Below are 22,039 nucleotides of genomic sequence, written 5' to 3'. Positions count from 1 at the left end.
GCGTTTTTTTGGCGTGTTTGATGCATTTTTGATGCGTTTTTTCCAAATGCATAGAATAGTGGGAAAAACGCGAAAAAAACGCAAAATTAATGAACATGCTGCTTTTTTTTACCACGGTGTGCACAAAGATTGCAGAATGCATTCTAAATGATAGGATGCATATGTCTGCAGTTTCTAATGCGGTTTTATCGCGTTCATCTGAGAGAAGTGGTGAGAAATGTGCTGGCATATGACTGCCAAGTATGCAAATCACATACTTGCAGTCACATGATGACAGCGCAGAATCCTGACTGTGTATGTGTTGCTTTCTGTCAAAATTTGGCTAACTTTAAGGGGAAGAAAAAGTGGAGAGACGCATTTAATAGCGATTAAGCTGAGTGTCTGTAGGCGAGTACTACCATCTGCTGGTCAAAAGTGAAAGAGAAAGTGAAAGTAAAAAAAGTTGTATTTGTAGGAACCCAAGAGTGAAGTACATGTTCCACATGGGGGAGATTTTTAAAAGACACAGGGTCAGGTGACAGATGTGGTTCAGTTAATAATTGTAAAAGGTGGCTCGCAAAGGACAACCATTTAAGAAAAATAACAAAATACAGCCTTACCATCTCCACGATAGATTACCAATACGATAGAAGGCTGCAACAGACTATTAGATTAAGCGGGCTGTCAAAAACTATATAAGTGCACCCCACATGATAGTCACTCCAAATCACCCAACCAACAGTAAAGGGTGCACTTATTTATGCAAGATTTATCTGTGTGCAATTTTAATACTAGGCCCTCTAGCGGAAAATACCGGTGACCCCAACTACGGCCACCATAGCATTTTAGATTTAGTTTTAGTCTGGAAAACCTCATTAAGGTGTTCAGTAGCTCTGCTATGCATCTGAGAAGCTACCCCTGAACAGGAAGCTGAATGACCAGTGTTCAGCATTCTCTGTTACAAGAAAACTATTAGTAGCAGATTTCTAAACATGAAGCAATTGTCCTGTGCAACTCAGAGCACAAGCATCTAATCCTACTGAAGTACACAGCATGAAAGCTATTTACATTGCTGTGATCTGTAATTAACCCCTTCATGACCCAGCCTATTTTGACCTTAATGACCTGGCCGTTTTTTGCAATTCTGACCAGTGTCCCTTTATGAGGTAATAACTCAGGAACGCTTCAACGGATCCTAGCGGTTCTGAGATTGTTTTTTCGTGACATATTGGGCTTCATGTTAGTGGTAAATTTAGGTCAATAAATTCTGCGTTTATTTGTGATAAAAACGGAAATTTGGCGAAAATTTTGAAAATTTCGCAATTTTCACATTTTGAATTTTTATTCTGTTAAACCAGAGAGTTATGTGACACAAAATAGTTAATAAATAACATTTCCCACATGTCTACTTTACACCAGCACAATTTTGGAAACAACATTTTTTTTTGCTAGGAAGTTATAAGAGTTAAAATTTGACCAGCGATTTCTCATTTTTACAACGAAATTTACAAAACCATTTTTTTTAGGGACCACCTCACATTTGAAGTCAGTTTGAGGGGTCTATATGGATGAAAATACCCAAAAGTGACACCATTCTAAAAAATGCACCCCTCAAGGTGCTCAAAACCACATTCAAGAAGTTTTTTAACCCTTCAGGTGCTTCACAGCAGCAGAAGCAACATGGAAGGAAAAAATGAACATTTAACTTTTTAGTCACAAAAATTATCTTTTAGCAACATTTTTTTTATTTTCCCAATGGTACAAGGAGAAACTGAACCACGAAAGTTGTTGTCCAATTTGTCCTGAGTACGCTGATACCTCATATGTGGGGGTAAACCACTGTTTGGGCGCACGGCAGGGCTTGGAAGGGAAGGAGCGCCATTTGACTTTTTGAATGAAAAATTGGCTCCACTCTTTAGCGGACACCATGTCACGTTTGGAGAGCCCCCGTGTGCCTAAAAATTGGAGCTCCCCCACACGTGACCCCATTTTGGAAACTAGACGCCCCAAGGAACTTATCTAGATGCATAGTGAGAACTTTGAACCCCCGGGGGCTTCACAAATTGATCCGTAAAAATGAAAAAGTACTTTTTTTTCACAAAAAAATTCTTTTAGCCTCAATTTTTTTCATTTTCACATGGGCAACAGGATAAAATGGATCCTAAAATTTGTTGGGCAATTTCTCATGAGTACACCGATACCTCACATGTGGAGGTAAACCACTGTTTGGGCACATGGTAAGGTTCGGAAGGGAAGGAGCGCCATTTGACTCTTTGAATGAAAAATTATCTCCATTGTTAGCGGACACCATGTCGTGTTTGGAGAGCCCCCGTGTGCCTAAACATTGGAGCTCCCCCACAAATAACCCCATTTTGGAAACTAGACCCCCCAAGGAACTTATCTAGATGCATATTGAGCACTTTAAACCCTCAGGTGCTTCACAAATTGATCTGTAAAAATGAAAAAGTACTTTTTTTTTCACAAAAAAATTCTTTTCGCCTCAGTTTTTCATTTTCACATGGGCAATAGGATAAAATGAATCCTAAAATTTGTTGGGCAATTTCTCCCGAGTACGCCGATACCTCATATGTGGGGGTAAACCACTGTTTGGGCACACGGCAGGGCTCGGAAGGGAAGGCGCGCCATTTGACTTTTTGAATGGAAAATTAGCTCCAATTGTTAGCGGACACCATGTCGCGTTTAGAGAGCCCCTGTGTGCCTATGCATTGGAGCTCCCCCACAAGTGACCCCATTTTGGAAACTAGACCCCCCAAGGAACTTATCTAGATGCATATTGAGCACTTTAAACCCCCAGGTGCTTCACAGAAGTTTATAATGCAGAGCCATGAAAATAAAAAATAATTTTTCTTTCCTCAAAAATGATTTTTAGCCTGGAATTTCCTATTTTGCCAAGGGTAATAGGAGAAATTGGACCGCAAATGTTGTTGTCCAGTTTGTCCTGAGTACGCTGATACCCCATATGTGGGGGTAAACCACTGTTTGGGCGCACGGCAGGGCTCGGAAGGGAAGGCACGCCAATTGGCTTTTTAAATGGAAAATTAGCTCCAATCATTAGCGGACACCATGTCACGTTTGGAGAGCCCCTGTGTGCCTAAACATTGGAGATCCCCCACATATGACCCCATTTTGGAAACTAGACCCCCAAAGGAACTAATCTAGATGTGTGGTGAGGACTTTGAACTTCCAAGTGCTTCACAGAAGTTTATAACGCAGAGCCATGAAAATAAAATAAAAATTTTATTTTCTCTAAAATGATTTTTTAGCCTGCAATTTATTATTTTCCCAAGGGTAACAGGAGAAATTTGACCCCAAAAGTTGTTGTACAGTTTCTCCTGAGTACGCTGATACCCCATATGTGGGGGTAAACCACAGTTTGGGCACATGTCGGGGCTCGGAAGTCAAGTAGTGACATTTTGAAATGCAGACTTTGATGGAATGGTCTGCGGGCGTCACGTTGCGTTTGCAGAGTCCCTGGTGTGCCTAAACAGTAGAAACCCCCCACAAGTGACCCCATTTTGGAAACTAGACCCCCCAAGGAACTTATCTAGATATGTGGTGAGCACTTTGAACCCCCAAGTGCTTCACAGACGTTTACAACGCAGAGCCGTGAAAATAAAAAATCATTTTTCTTTCCTCAAAAATGATGTTTTAGCAAGCAATTTTTTATTTTCTCAAGGGTAACAGGAGAAATTGGACCCCAGTAATTGTTGCCCAGTTTGTCCTGAGTACGCTGATACCCCATATGTGGGGGTAAACCACTGTTTGGGCACATGTCGGGGCTCGGAAGTCAAGTAGTGACGTTTTGAAATGCAGACTTTGATGGAATGGTCTGCGGGCGTCACGTTGCGTTTGCAGAGCCCCTGGTGTGCCTAAACAGTAGAAACCCCCCACAAGTGACCCCATTTTGGAAACTAGACCCCCCAAGGAACTTATCTAGATATGTGGTGAGCACTTTGAACCCCCAAGTGCTTCACAGACGTTTACAACGCAGAGCCGTGAAAATAAAAAATCATTTTACTTTCCTCAAAAATGATGTTTTAGCAAGCAATTTTTTATTTTCTCAAGGGTAACAGGAGAAATTGGACCCCAGTAATTGTTGCCCAGTTTGTCCTGAGTACACTGATACCCCATATGTGGGGGTAAACCACTGTTTGGGCACACGTCGGGGCTCGGAAGGGAAGGAGCACCATTTGACTTTTTGAATAAAAGATTGGCTGGAATCAATGGTGGCGCCATGTTGCGTTTGGAGACCCCCTGATGTGCCTAAACAGTGGAAACCCCTCAATTCTTACGCCAACACACCCCTAACCCTTATCCCAACTGTAGCCGTAACCCTAACCACAACCCTAACCGCAACACACCCCTAACCACAACCCTAACCCCAACACACCCCTAACCCTAACCACAACCCTAATTCCAACCCAACCCTAACCCTAAGGCTATGTACCCACGTTGCGGATTCGTGTGAGATTTTTCCGCACCATTTTTGAAAAATCCGCGGGTAAAAGGCACTGCGTTTTACCTGCGGATTTACTGCGGATTTCACCTGCGGATTCCTATTGAGGAATAGGTGTAAAACGCTGCGGAATCCGCACAAAGAATTGACATGCTGCGGAAAATACAACGCAGCGTTTCCGTGCGGTATTTTCCGCACCATGGGCACAGCGGATTTGGTTTTCCATAGGTTTACATGGTACTGTAAACCTGATGGAACATTGCTGCGGATCCGTAGCGGCCAATCCGCTGCGGATCCGCAGCCAAATCCGCACCGTGTGCACATAGCCTAATTCTAAAGGTATGTGCACACGCTTTGGAAAACGCTGCGGATCCGCAGCAGTTTCCCATGAGTTTACATTTCAATGTAAACCTATGGGAAACAAAAATCGCTGCACACATGCTGCGGAAAAACTGCACGGAAACGCAGCGGTTTACATTCCGCAGCATGTCACTTCTTTCTGCGGATTCCACAGCGGTTTTACAACTGCTCCAATAGAAAATCGCAGTTGTAAAACCGCAGTGAAATGCGCAGAAAAACCGCGGTAAATCTGCCATAAATCCGCAGCGGTTTAGCACTGCGGATTTATCAAATCCGCTGCAGAAAAATCCGCAGAGGACCAGAATACGTGTGCACATACCGAAACCCTAACCCTACCCCTAACCCTACCCCTACCCCTACCCCTAACCCTAACCCTACCCCTAACCCTAACCCTACCCCTAACCCTACCCCTACCCCTAACCCTACCCCTAACCCTACCCCTAACCCTACCCCTAACCCTAACCCTAACCCTAGTTCTAACTCCAACCTTAGTGAAAAAAAAAAAAAATTCTTTATTTTATTATTGTCCCTATCTATGGGGGACAAATGGGGGGGGTCATTTACTGTTTTTTTTATTTTGACCACTGTGATAGATTATATCACAGTGATCAAAATTCACATTGGAACGAATCTGCCGGCCGGCAGATTCGGCGGGCGCACTGCGCATGCGCCCGCCATTTTGGAACATGGCGGCGCTCGGGGAAGAAGACTGACGGACCTCGCCAGGATCGGTAAGTATAAGGGGGGGAGATCAGGGCACAGGGGGGGGGAGATCAGGGCACGGGGGGGCGTCGGAGCACGGGGGGGGGAGGGATCGGAGCATGGGGGAGAGTGATCGGTGTGCGGGCGGGTGGATCGGTGTGCAGGGGGGGGGGATCGGTGTGCAGGGGGGGTGGTTCGGAGCACGGGGGGGGATCGGAGTGCGGGGGGGTTTGATTGGAGCACGGGGGGGTGTGATTGGAGCACGGGGGGAGCGGACAGGAGGACGGGGGAGCGGAGCACAGGACGGAGGGGAGCGGACCACCGATCGGGGGGCTGGGGGGGCGATCGGAGGGGTGGGGTGGGGGCACATTAGTATTTCCAGCCATGGCCGATGATATTGCAGCATCGGCCATGGCTGGATTGTAATATTTCACCATTTTTTTAGGTGAAATATTACAAATCGCTCTGATTGGCAGTTTCACTTTCAACAGCCAATCAGAGCGATCGTAGCCACGAGGGGGTGAAGCCACCCCCCCTGGGCTAAACTACCACTCCCCCTGTCCCTGCAGATCGGGTGAAATGGGAGTTAACCCTTTCACCCGGCCTGCAGGGACGCGATCTTTCTGTGACACAGCATATGCGTCACAGGTCGGATTGGCACCGACTTTCATGACGCATACGCTGTGTCACAGGTCGGGAAGGGGTTAAAAGGATAGAGTGTATAAATATACAAAAAGTGTCCAATCACAGGTTAATTGATTTTAAAAAATTTTTTACTACTATATTGATGACCTATCCTTAGGACTATGACATTGATGACCTATCCTATCCTTAGGATAGGCCATAAATATCAGCTCAGTGGGGTCTGACACCTAACATCCCCAAAAATCAGCAATACTCATTTCTCAGAGCCAAAATGCAAACAAAACAACGCCATAATGCCAAGAGTTAAGCAAGTCCACTTAGGTGTGTCAGAGAGCCATGCCCCACGCTCTAATATCATGGATAAAATAGAACAGCTCTCCAATACTTTCTTTAATAACAATTATTATTGCGATTCAAAATATACAATCCAATAAGATATACAGTGTATACAAAAATCATTCAACAAGATGCCTGCCATCTTGCTCCTCTGCTGCAGTTTCTCGGCATGCAGGATTTATTCCTATGGACTCACAGGGAAGTAAGTCTAAGATAGCGGTATGCACCTATGTGAAATGATTTTTGTTTATATCTTTTGGATTGGATTGTACAGTATATTTTGGAACCACAATCAATAAAAAATTGCGACTGAAGAAAGTATTGGTCAGGTGTTGTATTTTATACTGCAGTATATCTGGTAGCCACCATTAAACAGTTGAAATATTCAGCTCTACAACTGGTTATATCTGGTTGCTGTCTGATGCTGAGAAAAGCTGATCAGAGGGGTTCCTGGGTGTCAGACCACCATCAATCTGAAATTGATGACCAACCCTACAGAAGCAGTGAAGCACCCCTTTAACATATGCAAAAGTATGCAAAACTAAGTACAAGAGAGTCCCCCCGAGAGTCAATATCACCAAGGCCTCTACACCCTACCACGGAATTTTGCAGTTGTTTATTCTGGGGGTGATCATAATATTTATCTGGATGGTATGTGGTCTATTTTCTAATTGTTACAGATCTGTACTATAATATGGATTTGATTCTGTTTTGTATTAACATTTCCCAGGGCCCTAAATCCACTGATCACAAATTACAAAGGCTTAGAGGTAACATTGCTTATGACAAGGTAGAAGTGAAATATGTATTGAGGATAGACCGCTAAGGTTAGCACATCATGTGATCAATATGTTATGAGCTGGCGGTAACTAAACCTTGTGATAGTTGTGAACATTGCTGAATGGATTTAAGGAACTGGCAATTAATGTTGAGCCACCCCCCTAGTGTTCGAGTTTGGTTCGGTTCGTCGAACTGGGGCGTGTTCGACGAATGTTCGTCGAACACCGTCGAACCCCATTGAAACCAATGGCAGGCAAACACAAACACATACAAACACATAGAAAACACCTTAAAAGGTGTCCAAAAGCTGACAAACTGCTCAGAAGACACAACAAACACATGGAAAAGTCACAAGTACATATAGTCATGCGAAAAGAAAAGAGGTGGAGGAGTAAAAGGAGGAGGAGACACAGATATAGGCATGGCATGTCCTTTTAAAATCAAGAAGGGCTGGAGTAAAAATCTAAAAGGCTGGAGTAAAAATCTAAAATCAGCCTACCAACATCCAGACGTCGTGACAAAAAAATTTAAAAAAGAAATATCTTTAGGTAGAATGGCGGGTCCATTCAGAACACTTTCCTTAGAAGACGTAGTGGTACCCCCGTTGGGAGTTGTGCCAAAAAAAGGAACCCAATACATTCAGACTAATCCACCATTTGTCATATCCAAGGGGCAGGTCAGTAAACGACAACATTGACGCGGAACCAAGTACAGTACTATATACTGTACCTCCTTTGATGAGGCAATCAGACGGGTCAAGAAGTTGGGAAGGGGCACCCTAATGGCCAAAACAGACATTGAGGGGGCGTTCCGGTTACTACCTGTGCCTCCAAATACTGTCCGTCTATTGGGCTGCTTCTGTGAAGGAGCATACTACATAGATCGCTGTTTGCCCATGGGGTGCTCCATATCCTGCTCACTATTTGAGGCGTTTAGTTGCTTCCTCGAATGGGTCGTCATGGATGTTTCTAAGGGGGCACATATTATCCATTACCTCGACGACTTCTTATGCCTGGGCCCAAAAGATTCGCGGTAGTCCACCTGTGAGAAGAGCTGGAGGGAGAGTGGACACTCCAGAGCCGAGAGGTGAGGCCGAAGTCACACTACAGCGAGATACGGCCGAGTCTCGCTGGTTAAAAGCAAGCTCTGGCACCTGCACTCCAGAGCGGAGCGTGCAGCTCCATGTATTGCTGGAGCGCCCCCAGACACAGGGCCACGGGTTCTCGGTACCGGGCCTCTCTGGTTTGGTTCTGAGGCTGTCACGGTGGCTAGGCCCGGTCTGCGACCCTGCTAAGGGGCGTCTAATGAAGGTGGTGAAACAGTCTGTCAGGGGTTCGTGACGCCACCTGTGGTGTTCGGTCAGGGTGACCGACGCTGCTGTGGGGTCCACTGGGGTGATGGAATTGCAGCTGGATGGTATACCTTCCCACAGGTGAAGTATGTCCCCAGGGCTTCCCAGTAAGGTGGATAGTGATGGTGTGAGGTGCGGGCAATAACGAGGACACAAGGTTGCAGTCTCTTTACCTCTTTACTGAAGACATCAAGATCCTCAATCCAGAGCACGTTTAACAGGGCTATCAGAGACAGGCCGGTCTGATGGGCACTTCCAGAGTTTCCCTCGCAGATGGAAATCGTTGCCCACCACTAGCGCCTGTGTGTTGTAGTTCTACCCTGCTGAGCATTCGGTATAGTCCTCACAACTGCTGTTCTCGTTTCGTTCGTTCTCTACAGCTCTCTTTCTCTCGTTAGTTCCAGATGTTGCTAGTTTCTCGTCCCCCAGTATGTTTTGGCTAGGACGCACCCGTATGACGGGAAGGCTTGGAGGTCTTCCGGGACCCTAGAGACGCCCCTCTCCCAATGTTGCCCCCTATGTCTTCTTGGGAAATTTAAGGTAGACAGCCAACCTATAATTAACTGTCCTGCAGAGTTTGAAGTAAGGCCTGAAGTCAGTTACTCCCGCGGTGTTCCGGCCACCGGCTACGCGCCTCAGTAGGATGTTGCCTCAGTCTCACGGCACGACTCCTACTGGTTCTCCTTTTTGCTAGATCTCGTTTACACTGTTCCACAATATCCTTCCTTTCTTGTCTCTTTCTTAGGATACCGCCGCAAGGAGGTGCAGGCACGGTTCCATAATGTTCTGTTCTGTTCGCTAGGCACCTGCCAGGTTCCCACGCCTGACAGGGACCCCCCTGTGTCTTCTCCCTGCAACACTCCCTGCCACGGGATGTTGCCTGAATCCAACCCAGTCAGCTTCTGACTAACTTCCTATCCAACCCCTAGTTTTACCAGTGTGAAGAGGGGCCCAATAAATAAAGCCTTTTGCTCCCCCTAGTGGCCGGAGTGTGAAGTGTAATGTGTGCTGGTGATACCTGGTCAGGAGAATTCCTTCAGTGCCATCAGACGTACCATCACTCCCCTTAGTGGCAGAGTGTCATACTGCAACGACCAGATCTCTGGGGTGCTGCATTGCTATGCGGCCGCACGCTCCACTCTGGAGTGCCGGTGCCAGAGCTTGATTTTAACCAGCGAGACTCGGCCGTATCTCGCTGTGTGTGATCCCGGCCTTAGATTGAGAAAGGAAGAAAGCGGTGTAGCTTGCTTCATGGGTGGGGTACTGTGCTGAGTAGCATACACTGCTACTAGGTCCAAAGTATTGCCTGGGCTAGATGCAGTTAAAAATTAGTAATTAGATAAACAGGCGGTGTAGCTTGCTTCATGGGTGGGCTACTCTGCTGACTAGCAGACACTGAAGCTTTGGAGCAGACCTCTGATTCCCAGGCTATAGTATGAGTAAACAGCTCTGCAGACTCAACCATCTGTATTACCCCATACTCAGACGGGCGGCTGGAGACTTGGGAGCTGTGAGGAAGCAAGTGCGATTGGGGTGACAACTCTGAGGACTGGAGTATTTGTGATGTTGAAGTTGAGGTGGAGGAGAGCCCACTTGTTGGAGCACTTGATATCCGTTCAAGCACCTGCTCTTTTTGTGCCTCAGTTAGAATTTGTAGCGATACTCGTAGCGATGGTCGTAAGAAAGGGATCATAGATTGTCCAAGATAAGAAGTAGACATCTTACTTTGGCTGGAAGATGGTCTTTCTTCTGCAGATGTTACTGTTGCTTTACCACCTACCCCACACAACCTTTTTTTCCCTTTCCAACATGCCTATTCCCCTTTCCACCAGCAGCAGGCCTTTTGCCACTCATTTTGGTGCTTAACTAATTGGCAACTCTGTAGCTGTTGGCACAAAAAACGATGGATGGAAACCGAGCAGAGCTGAGTGGCCAAACTGTGGTACTAACCCAAAACAATTTACTGGGTTAGATGCAGTAAAAAAACATTAGATACACAGGCGGTGTAGCTAGCTTCACAGGCGGGCTACTCTGCTGAAGTGCAGACACTGCTACTAGGCCCAAAACGATTTACTGGGTTAGATGCAGTAAAAAATTATTAGATACACAGGCGGTGTAGCTAGCTTCACAGGTGGGCTACTCCGCTGACTTGCAGACACTGGTACTAGGCCCAAAACAATTTACTGGGTTAGATGCAGTAAAAAATTATTAGATACACAGGCGGTGTAGTTAGCTTCACAGGCGGGCTACTCAGATGACTACCAGATAATGCTACTAGCCCAAAAGGATTGGCTGAGCTAGATTACACCAAATGCTGTGACAAACACTTGCACAGCACTGGCACAGACCTGCCTGGCAAAAATTGCTATGAACTGCTGTAACCTACCCTGAAAAGGGCTGATATTACAACTAGTCCCGACTCCCTAAACCTGTCTCTCTCTAACTGCAAATTCGCTCGCAATTCACACTCTTATACTGTATAGTGCCCACAGCAGCAGCGGTGCCGTCTAACACTAAGGCCTCTTTCACACTTCCGTCTTTCAGCTCCCGTCACAATCCGTCGATTTTTGAGAATGCAGGATCCTGCAAAAAAATTTGCAGGATCCTGCATTTTCTCATAGACTTGTATTAGCGACGAATTGTGACAGATGGCCATCAGTCATGCACTGGATCCTGCATAAAAAAGTGGTCCGTTGGGCAGAGAAAACGTGCAGAGGATCGTTTTGCCTGCACGTCGGAAAATCAGTCAGCGACGCATCCTGCGCTGCCCGTCACTGGCTACAATGGAAGCCTATGGGCGCAGGATGCGTCGCTGACTGTGAAAAGCAGGAATCCAGCGACGGGTCCCGTCTTTTCAAACTGAGCATGTGTGGAACAATTTCCCGTCAGGGAAAATCTCTCTCGCTCGCTCTCTTTCTCTTTTTACTATTGATGCTGCCTATGCAGCATCAATAGTAACAAGATATAATTTGAAAAATAATAAAAAAAATAAAAAATCACAATATTCTCACTTACCGACATCCCGCGCAGCGTCACTGATGCTCCCGGCAGCTAGCGTTCCTAGTAATACATTGCGAAATCTCGCGAGAAGTCGCGGTCTTGCGAGATTTCGCAATCTATTACTAGGAATGCTAGCTGCCGGGAGCATCGCTGCGCGGGACGTCGGTAGGTGAGAATACTGGGATTTTTTTATTTTTTTGAACCTGGTTTGTGTTGCGTATGCGTTTTCGCAGTGGAAAACCGCTGCGAACACACATACACAACAGGTGCACATAGCCTTGACGGGTGCATTAGAAAGACGGGCCCAGTGCACACGTTTTCCACAATCTGCACAGGATCCGTCATTTCAACGTCTTGACGAATCCTGTGCAGATTTGGAAGATGGAAGTGTGAAAGAAGCCTTAGCTGCAGCAGTGAGGAAATGGTGGCGATGGGAAAAATGGCTGGTTTTTATAGGGCAAGGACATGTGACATACACAGCCAATGACACATGCCCTTGCTTGTGTGCAGCACATGCACATTGCTGTGTGTGTGCACACTGCTGATAGGCTGAGAGACTGCACCGCCCTACTGTAAATGCGAGAAGAAAAAAATGGAGATCAGCGTTATTTCAGCATAGATCTATCCCCCGCCCACAATAAACTGAAACAGTCTATTAACATTGATAAACAGTTTTGATGTGAAAATCAAGTTAGGCTTTTGGTGAACGAACAGTTATCTAACAGAAACTCGAACAGCCGAATTTTAAGCAAATTGTTCGAGTTCGTCGAAAGACTCGAACACCGCCCAAAACAGCTCGAATTTGAGATTGGCAAACAGTTCGACTCAAACACCGCTCATCTCTAGTGGCAATCCAAATCAGGCACATTTTCATCATATCATAATAAAGCATCTAAAACGCTATATATGAAACAAATATAAAGCCAAAAAGTTTGTTGTGTTTTCAAAATACAGAAATCACGATAAAAGTGTAAGTACAAAAAGGCGACGTAGGGCTCACACTAATATATCCAATAACACAATGGGCTGTAAAGAACATATTATTATTATTAATAATTTATATAGCACCATTAATTCCATGGTGCTGTACATGAGAAAGGGGTTACATATATTCAAGTGCTTGACTATATCATCTTTAGCTTTAGTGTAGTAAACAGAAACTTGTGGCTTGAGAAGACGCTCAGAAGCAGAAAACCACAATCTAACCACTGGAAGACACTGACAATTTATTAATGGTTTGTGAGACAAAACAAATGTTAGCGAGCACCATCACTTTCTCTACAACTGTCGGGCCTTGTTTCACTTCAATGATATATTTGGGCAACTATTCTGAATTGTTCGCTGTGTCACTCTTTTTTTCTCTTTATACATCTCTCATACATGTTACCGCATAAAATTGAAATAAAGTCATATATCAATCAATGTTTCAGGAGGTATTTTAGGGAACTTTGACCATTTCTACAATACTGTAGAAGATAAAGTTCCAAGTTATAGGTATTGCTAACTTTAACGGCTGAAGCATGCAATAAAATACAATGGGGACAGCAGGAGCTTTTTTATTTATTAACCTTTACACAATTTAATTATAGAAAAGTCTAATTGGAAGAAAACTCAATAAAAAATAGCAATGACATTTGTGGAAATTTAAAGGAAATGTCTCACGTTCCATCTTTAGAAATGAACCATTCCCTGCTTCCCAGCTTCATGGTTGTACCTCTGGCCCAAACTGTGCGCCCTCACTTACTGCAAGCAGAGGAAGCTTTGCCTCTACAGCATTAGAGTGTGACTAAGGCTAAGTTCACATTTGCGTTGTGCGGTGCTGCGTCGGCGACGCAACGCACAACGCATGCAAAACGCAGCTTTTTGTGACGCATGCGTTCATTTTTGCATGATTTTTGGTGCAGAAAAAAATGCATCATGCAGCGTCCTCTGCGCCCTGACGCTTGCGCCAAAATGACGCATGCGTCACAAAACGCAAGACAACGCATGTCCATGCGCCCCCCCATGTTAAATATAGGGGCGCATGACGCATGTGTCGCCGCGGCTGCGCCCGACGCAGCACCGCACAACGCTAATGTGAACTTAGCCTTAGGGTTGCCACATTACATCTTGGCATCCAGCCAGATTATAAGTTGCTTTTGCAAATTGTGCAAAGGGCTTTCAAACACATGCTCCTTGCTTAAAGGGAACCTGTCAGCAAGATTTTGCTCACTAAACTACAAATACTGTCAAGTTGGCACCGTTATACTGATTAAAATAATACCTGGGGTGATTAAATCCTTCTTGTGGTTGTTGTTAATGTTTATTTCTAGTTTTCAGATAATGAGATTCTCGTGCTCCTGTGCGGCCTTTGGGGGGGGGCTTTATATGATGCTCTGCTTACATATGCCTCCTTATGTGACCTGCCCCCTATTTTACATAATGCATATAATATTGTTGATATTATTGATGAAAATGCATATAATTTTGATGGCTATTGAAAGGCTTAGAAATTTTTTTTACATTCAGTAAAATGGCACTGGCGGTGGCACTTGTACCGAATGTCTTACCAATAAATGCTACTCTGCAAGCGCCAGCACAATATTGCTGCAGCCAAATTTTTTTTTCCTCCAGCAAAATGGAGCCAGTGGTGCATGCGCAGTAGCATCTATCGCAGTGCTGTTTTGTTGAAGGAAAATAAATTGCCTGCAGCAAAATGCCAGTGACGCTTGCGCAGTAGTATCTATGGATAAGTGATGGACGCTACTGCGCATGCGCCGCCACCATTTTACTCTACGAAAAAAATTTGGCTGTAGCAAATTTGCGCAGGCATCAGCACTTTCATAATAGCATCTGTTGACAAGAGATAGATGCTACTGCACAGGCACCATTGTGCTAGATGTAATTATTTTTTGGAAGCCTCACAATAGCCAACAATATTATATGCATTATCAACATTATTATATGCATTATGTAAAATAGAAGGCCAGTCACTGGAGGATCAGTGACCTGTTATAATAAGTGATAGGATGCATATGCAATCAGAGCACTACATGAAGACCCCCACAGGCCACCCCGGAGGACAAGCATATGATTAACTCAAAACTACAAATAATGATTATGGATTTCATCAATCTAGGAATCATTTTAATCAGTATAACAGTGCCAACCTGACAGTGTCTATAGGTGACTTAGCAAAATCCTGACAATAGTTTCGCTTTAAAAAGCTATACACCACTCATAAACTGCTGAGTTGGCTAGTAAGCTGAACAACAAGCCATCAATTACAGTATTAAAAATCACTTTGTTCATGAAAACATAGATTTTTTAGTTAAAGTTACATTTCAAAGTAATTTATTTTTACAATCACTTTGTAATTTAATCCATTTAACAAGATGAGGCAATCCTTTTAATTAAGAAAGCCACTGTGCCCCCCCCCCCCCAAACCCTTTCCTTAAAACAACAAAACCGATTTCTATAAAAAAAATGTAAGGAGTTTCTCAACATTAAATCACATTTATGATAATAATAATTTTATTTCTATAGCGCCAACATATTCCGCAGTGCTTTACAAATTATAGAGGGGATTTGTACAAACAATAGACATTACAGCGTAACAAAAACACAGTTCAAAATAGATACCAAGAGGAATGAGGGCCCTGCTCGCAAGCTTACAAACTATGAGAAAAAGGGGAGACACGAGAGGTGGATGGTAACAAATGCTTTCGTTGTTCGGACCAGCCATAGTGTAAGGATCGGGTGTTCATGAACCAGTTAACAGGCTAAGTATGTAACAGTACAGACACAGAGGGCTATTAACTGCATGAAGTGTATGAGAACATGATGTGAGCAACCCAATTTTTTTTGAATGGGCCAAACAGGGATAGTTAGGTTAATGCGTTGAGGCGGTAGGCCAGTCTGAACAAATGCGTTTTTATGGCATGTTTAAAACTGTGGGGATTGGGGATTAATCATATTAACCTGGGTAGTACATTCCAAAGAATTAGCAAAGCACGTGAAAAGTCTTGGAGATGGGAAGGGGAGGTTCTGATTATTGACAATGCTAACCTCAGGTCATTAGCAGAATGGAGAGCACGGGTAGGGTGGTAGACTGAGACTAGGGAGGAGATGTATTGTGGTGCTGAGCCATGGAGTGCTTTCTGGATGAGGGTAATAGTTTTGTACTGGATTCTGGAGTGGATGGTTAAACAGTGTAATGACTAGCACAAGGTAGAGGCATCGGTGTAACGGTTGGTGAGGAATATAATCCTGGCAGCAGCATTCAGGAGAGATTGGAGCGGGGAGAGTTTGGTAAGAGGGAGGCCGATTAAGAGAGAGTTACAATAGTCAAGACGAGAATGAATGAGTGAAACAGTGAGAGTCTTTGCAGTGTCGAAAGTAAGAAAAGGGCGAATTCTAGAAATGTTTTTGAGATGCAGATAAGAAGAGCGAGCCAATGATCGGATGTGGGGGATGAAGGAAAGCTTGGAAGCAAGGATGACCCCAAGGCAGCGGGCATGTTGCTTGGGAGTAATGGTGGAACCGCACACGGAGATGGCAAAATGTCAGGCAAAGGAAGGTTAGTAGAGGCAGAGAACAAGAGGAGTTCAGTTTTAGACAGGTTTAGTTTAAGATAGAGGGAGGACATGATGTTAGAGACAGAGGTAAGACAATTAATGGTGTTTTCTAAAAAGGCAGGCGTGATATCAGGAGAAGAAGTGTATAATTGGGTGTCATCAGCATAGAGATGGTACTGGAACCCAAATCTACTGATTGTTTGTCCAATAGGGGCAGTATACAAAGAGAAGAGGAGGGGCCTAGGACTGATCCTTGAGGAACCCCAACAGTAAGGGGAAGGTGAGAGGAGGAGGAACCAGCAAAAGATACAGTGAAAGAGCGATCAGAGAGATAGGAGGAGAACCAGGAGAGAATGGTGTCCTTGAGGCCGATGGAGCGGAGCATAGTGAGGAGCTGATGATCCACAGTATCGATTATTGTGGAGAGATACAAGAGAATTAGCATGGTTTAGTGACCATTAGATTTAGCTGTTAGTAGGTCATTAGAGACTTTAGTGAGGGCAGTTTCAGTAGAGTGTAAAGAGCAGAAACCAGATTGAAGAGGGTCGAGAAGAGAGTTATCTGAGAGATAGCAGATAAGACGAGAGTGGACCAGGCATTTGAGGAGTTTAGAGATGAAGGGAAGATTAGAGACAGGTCTATAATTAGAGGCACAGTTTTGATTGAGGGATTTTTTTTAAGCAATGGATGTATGATGGCATGCTTAAATGAGGAGGGACAAATACCGGAAGAGAGAGAGAAAGGTTGAATATTTTTGTTAGGTGAGAGGTGACAGCCGGGGAAAGGGACTGGAGGAGATGTGACGGAATGGGGTCACTGGTGTAAGTGGTCGGGCGAGAAGATGCAAGGAGCCTGAATACTTCTTCTTCTGTGACTGGTTCAAAGTCAGAGAGAGAACTAGATGCAGTGGGGGAGGGAGAACAGTGCATGGTATGAAGGGATTGGGAGATAATTTCCTGTCGAATGTGGTCAATTTTTAGTTTGAAGTAATTGGCCAGATCGTCAGTGTGGAGATCTGTGGTTGGGGCCTGCACTCTTGGGTTGAGTAGGGACTGGAAACTGTCAAAGAGACGTTTAGGGTTATTGGACAGTGAGGTGATGAGCGTGTTAAAATAGGTTTGTTTGGAGAGGTGAAGGTCAGAGTTGTATGTTTTAAGCATGAACTTATAATGGATGAAATCTTCGGGTAGATTAGATTTTCTCCACAGACGTTCGGCGCACCTGGAGCACCGCTGCAGGAAACATGTTTGCAGCGTGTGCCACGGTTGTCGCCATCTGTGCCGAGTTGTCCTATGTATAGGAGGTGCAATTTCATCCTGGGCACTTTGCAGGGTTTCATTGTAATGCTTCAGTGCAGAATCAGGACATGAGATGGAGGAGATAGGGGCCAATGATGACTGCAAGTTCTTCATAAGTTTCTGGGTGTTAATGGCCTGTATGTTTCTATAAGTGTGGAAAGTGGGGGTGACCTGAGCGGGATGGCAGTTCTTGATAGAGAAAGAAAGGAGGTTATGGTCAGAGAGCGGGAGAGGGGAGTTTGTGAAATCATCTACTGAGCAAAGTCGGGAGAAGACCAAGTCGAGGGAGTTTCCATCTTCATGCGTTGGAGAGTTAGTATGCTGCGAGAGGCCGAAAGAGGAGGTTAGAGATAAAAGGTGAGAAGGGAAAAGCAATGGGGATGTTGAAATCACCCATGATGAGGGTGGGGATGTCACAGGAAAGAAAGTGAGGAAGCCAGGTAGCAAAGTGATCCAGAAACTGATGAGAGGGGCCGGGAGGACGATACACCACTGCCACTCGCAGGGAGGTGATGTAGAGTCTGACAGCATGGATTTCAAAGGAAGGGAAGACAAGTGAGGGTACTTGGGGGATAACTTGGAAGGTACATTTGGGTGATAGGAGCAGACCAACTCCGCCACCTGCTCTGTTGTCCGATCTTGGGGTATGAGAAAAGTGTAGTCCACCATATGAAAGAGCAGCAGCAGCAGTGGTGTCTGACTGCTGGATCCAGGTTTCAGTAAGAGCCAAGAGGTTAAGAGAATCAGAAAGGAAGAAGTCGTGGATGAAAGGGAGTTTATTACACACAGAACGAGAATTCCAAAGAGCACAATTGAAAGAGGCCAAAGGCATGCATGGAATATTAATAAGGTTAGAGGGGTTTCTGAGTGCAGCAGTTGGGAGGTTTGACTGGCTATAACATGGGGGGCCAGGGTTGGGAGAGGTGTCTCCAGCGACTAGGAGAAGGAGGATAGAAAGAGTAAGCAGATGGTTAAGTGATTTGTGAGAGCGTCTCTTGTGTTGGATCGTGGGACTGAATGGATCTGCGCTGTTAAGCAATGTAAACAGAGCATGAGTGCTATACATAAGAGAGGCAAGGACAGAGGGAGCGATATGGATGGAGCGTAAAGAGTTAATGCAAGGGCGGTGAATGTGAGTGAATGCAGCAGCCAGGATAAATATTATACAGATACATATGGTGCCTATTTGTTCTGTTTCAAATGAACAGGGATTAGATTTAGATTGTCTTAGATTGTCTTACCTGCCTCCTGCCCTGTCTAACTGCCATATTTTAACTGCCAGTACTTAGAAAACTGTACTTCGAATAACTGTACACGAATAATAGTGCAAAAACGCACCCCTGCATTAATGCTTCCCCAAAGTATGTCTACATTTATAGAGGGCTAACTTTTTTTTTTTCCCTCTCTTTCGTTTACAGCTCTTGCAAAAATTAAGAGACCACTGCAAAATGTTGTTTGTCTGATTTTTCTCTTTATAGGTACATTTTTGAGTAAAATATAAATTGTTCTTTTATTCTATAAACTTCTGACAACATGTCTCTGAATTTCCAAGCAATAATTTTTGTATTTTTTTTCTGACAAAGAAAAATGATCAAAATAAAAAAAAACCTCAGTGCTCTCAGACCTCAAACAATGCAAAGAATACAAGTTCATAATCATTTAGAAACAACAATACTAATGTTTTAATTCAGGAAGAGTTCAGAAATCAATATTTTGTGGAATAACCATGATTTTTAATCACAGCTTTCATGCATCTTGGCATGCTTTCCACCAGTCTTTTATACTGCTTCTGGTGCAAAAATGTAATCAGTTCTTCTTTGTTTGATGGCTTGTGACCATCCATCATCTTTTTTTTTCTTTTAAATTCGTTTATTAACCACAAAATAAAGTTTTACAATATACACATTTGTACTCTTTATTATTGCATATAATACAAAGCATACATTGTTATATGTAAATTAGGGTGCTCGCCCCTATTCATATCCAGAATGACATTTATAATCTATGAAATTTCCAAAACAAAAATTTAACGACTGTGTATATCAGATCATTTTCATCACGTGAACCATATAAATACAAACAAGGAACTATAAATATATAAAGTTCCTAAACTACAACTAAAACTATATCTATAGTAACTACTACTATTCTGCCATTTAACACTATACTTTATATTTTATATTTTCCTCTCCGAGCGATGTCCTCAAAAACAAGAAACCAAACCCCTTGCACTATTACCGGATCATTATGAATTTATAGAGTAAGGTGAGAGGAGTTCCACCTATCCCAGATTTTACCAAATTTATCCGGACATCCTCTATTTTGATACAATGTGCGTTCATATGGAATAACTAAGTTCACCAACTCAATCCAGGTTCTAAGGGAGGGACATGAGCCCCATATCCACCGTAATGCCAATACCTTCTGTGCCACAAAGAGCGTCTCCCGTAGAAAAATCCCAACATAATGATCCCAAGCCTCCTCATCCCACACCTCAAACAAACAAACCGGAGGCTCAAGAGGAACAGGGGCAGACAGCAGGGATGTTAATAATGATGTCACCTCTTTCCAATATTGAAGGATGATGGGGCACCTCCATATCATGTGAGTAAAATCTGCATCTGGTGAGGGGCATCGTAAGCATTCTGATAATTGAAATTGGCCCATCTTGAAAAGTAGTATCGGAGTCAAATATGATTAATAGATTATGTATAACTGGGTCATCCTATTATTAATCGATGGGGACACCCTGAGAGGGGATTCTAGAATTTCTTCCCATTCCTCTTCTTGCACATCAGGGATAAGTCCCTCCCATTTTCCCCTAACAGATATTAAAGCGGACCCAGTTCCCACTGATAGCATACAGGTATACAAAGAGGAGACAAAGCCCTGAGGACCTTGCGAATTAAGGATTCCCATCAGGGGTAAAGACGAGATGGTTCGATCTGCGCCCAAATTTCTCATATACGAGTGAAATGCCGATCTCAGTTGTAAATAACGAAAAAATTGAGGTCTCGGGACGCCGTGTTTAGCCTGCAATTGTTCAAAAGACATGAAGGTCCCCCGGTCTTACAGATCACCCACCGAGGAGACACCATAGAAAATCCAAAAATCAGTGGACGGGTGGTTTAACAACACCGGTAAATGATTGTTTTTCCATAGAGGCATTTCAGCTATAATATTTTTAAATCCAACAACTTTTTTAATTTGTCTCCAAATTGACCGTGCCAGTCGAAGAAAAGGTAGTAAACGAGGGACATTAATTTTTTTCTGATTCCAGGAGGCTCAACGGACATTCGGTTCGGGCAGAGTGAAGTAAATGATGTTCAGAATTAGGGAGATGATTATTAGGCATCCATTTACTTATTGCTTTAGCCAGTACAGCCAGATAATACAGAAAGAAATCCGGTAATGATGCTCTACGCCCCGTTTAGGTCTCTGCAGAGCAGATAGCTTAAGCTTAGGCCTAGTTTTCCCCCATATAAAAGAGGTGATTTGGGAATTTAAGTTTGTAAAGAAGGATTTAGGTACTATTACTGCACTACGTTGAAGACAATAGCTGAGGGAGTAATATCATTTTAAATAAATTAATGCGACCTGTGAAGGATAGCGGCAGTTTGCTCCAAGATGAGAATTTAAGTTTAACTAATTCCAATAGTGGGTAAACATTAAGTTGTAAGTCCGAATCATGATATTGAGACATGTAGATACCTAGATACTTAAAATTACAAACAATAGGTAACGAGGAAAGAGTATCAAGATTAGATATTGGGGCATGAGAAAGAGGTAATAAAGCAGACTTGTCCCAATTTATGTATAGGCCTGAGAATATACAAAATTATGTATACTGGCAATCACCCGTGGCAGTGTTTCTTCCGCCCTGTCCATGAATATAACCATGTCATGGGGGAGTGGCCTGGCTTTGGATGGCACAGGTCGCATAGCGCGGGAGCTCAGCATCCAGGACATCCTAAGCAGCTCATAGCGACGCATGAACGGCGCCTTCCCTCCCAAAACTCCCCACACGGCATCCTTACCGGCCGGTGAGTACATGGGGAAATCCAAGTCCGGCTCCGGAGACCCGTCCAGGCGCATAGTGGATTTCTTTGCCGCCTCCTCGCCGCTGCCCCAGAAATCCAAGATGGCGCCGCTGTCTCCCAGATCTTCCCGGGCTGCGCGCAGAGGCTCTCAGTCCTCTGCCTCAAGCGCTGCAGCGGCTGATCTCCCTGACGACCCGGTCACAGCGTCGCTCCTCAGAGACATGCTGAAGGACCTTCGGGCCTCCCTACAGGAAGATATGCGCTCCATGATGGCGGAGCTCAGGGGAGAGGTGAAGGAGCTGGGGGCCCGCACTGACCACTTAGAAAATAAAAAGTCTGAGCTAGTGGCCTCTCATAATGACCTGTGGGATGCTCATGACAATCTGCAATTGCTTGCTACAAGGACACATGCCAAAACTCTAGATTTAGAAGACAGATCTAGAAGGAATAATGTCAAACTTAGGGGCATTGCTGAATCGGTTGGATCTGATGATCTTAAAGCCTTCCTTCAAGAT

General features: G+C 44.3%; 1 protein-coding gene across 1 annotated transcript in view; it reads right to left on the bottom strand.

Moving 5' to 3' along the window:
- The window catches only part of LOC138674524 (uncharacterized), a 172,413-nt gene extending 150,834 nt beyond the window's left edge, over window positions 1-21,579 (bottom strand). Inside the window, exon 1 of the mRNA XM_069762349.1 lies at window positions 21,522-21,579. Coding sequence (XP_069618450.1) covers window positions 21,522-21,579 — 58 coding nt within the window. The remainder of the gene's footprint in view (window positions 1-21,521) is intronic.
- Between the last annotated feature and the right edge of the window lie 460 nt (window positions 21,580-22,039).

The sequence above is a fragment of the Ranitomeya imitator genome, chromosome 4 (genome assembly GCF_032444005.1).
Source record: "Ranitomeya imitator isolate aRanImi1 chromosome 4, aRanImi1.pri, whole genome shotgun sequence".
NCBI classification, from domain to species: domain Eukaryota; kingdom Metazoa; phylum Chordata; class Amphibia; order Anura; family Dendrobatidae; genus Ranitomeya; species Ranitomeya imitator.
Note: the sequence above shows the minus strand (reverse complement) of the source record. Positions and strands in the feature narration are given on the sequence as shown.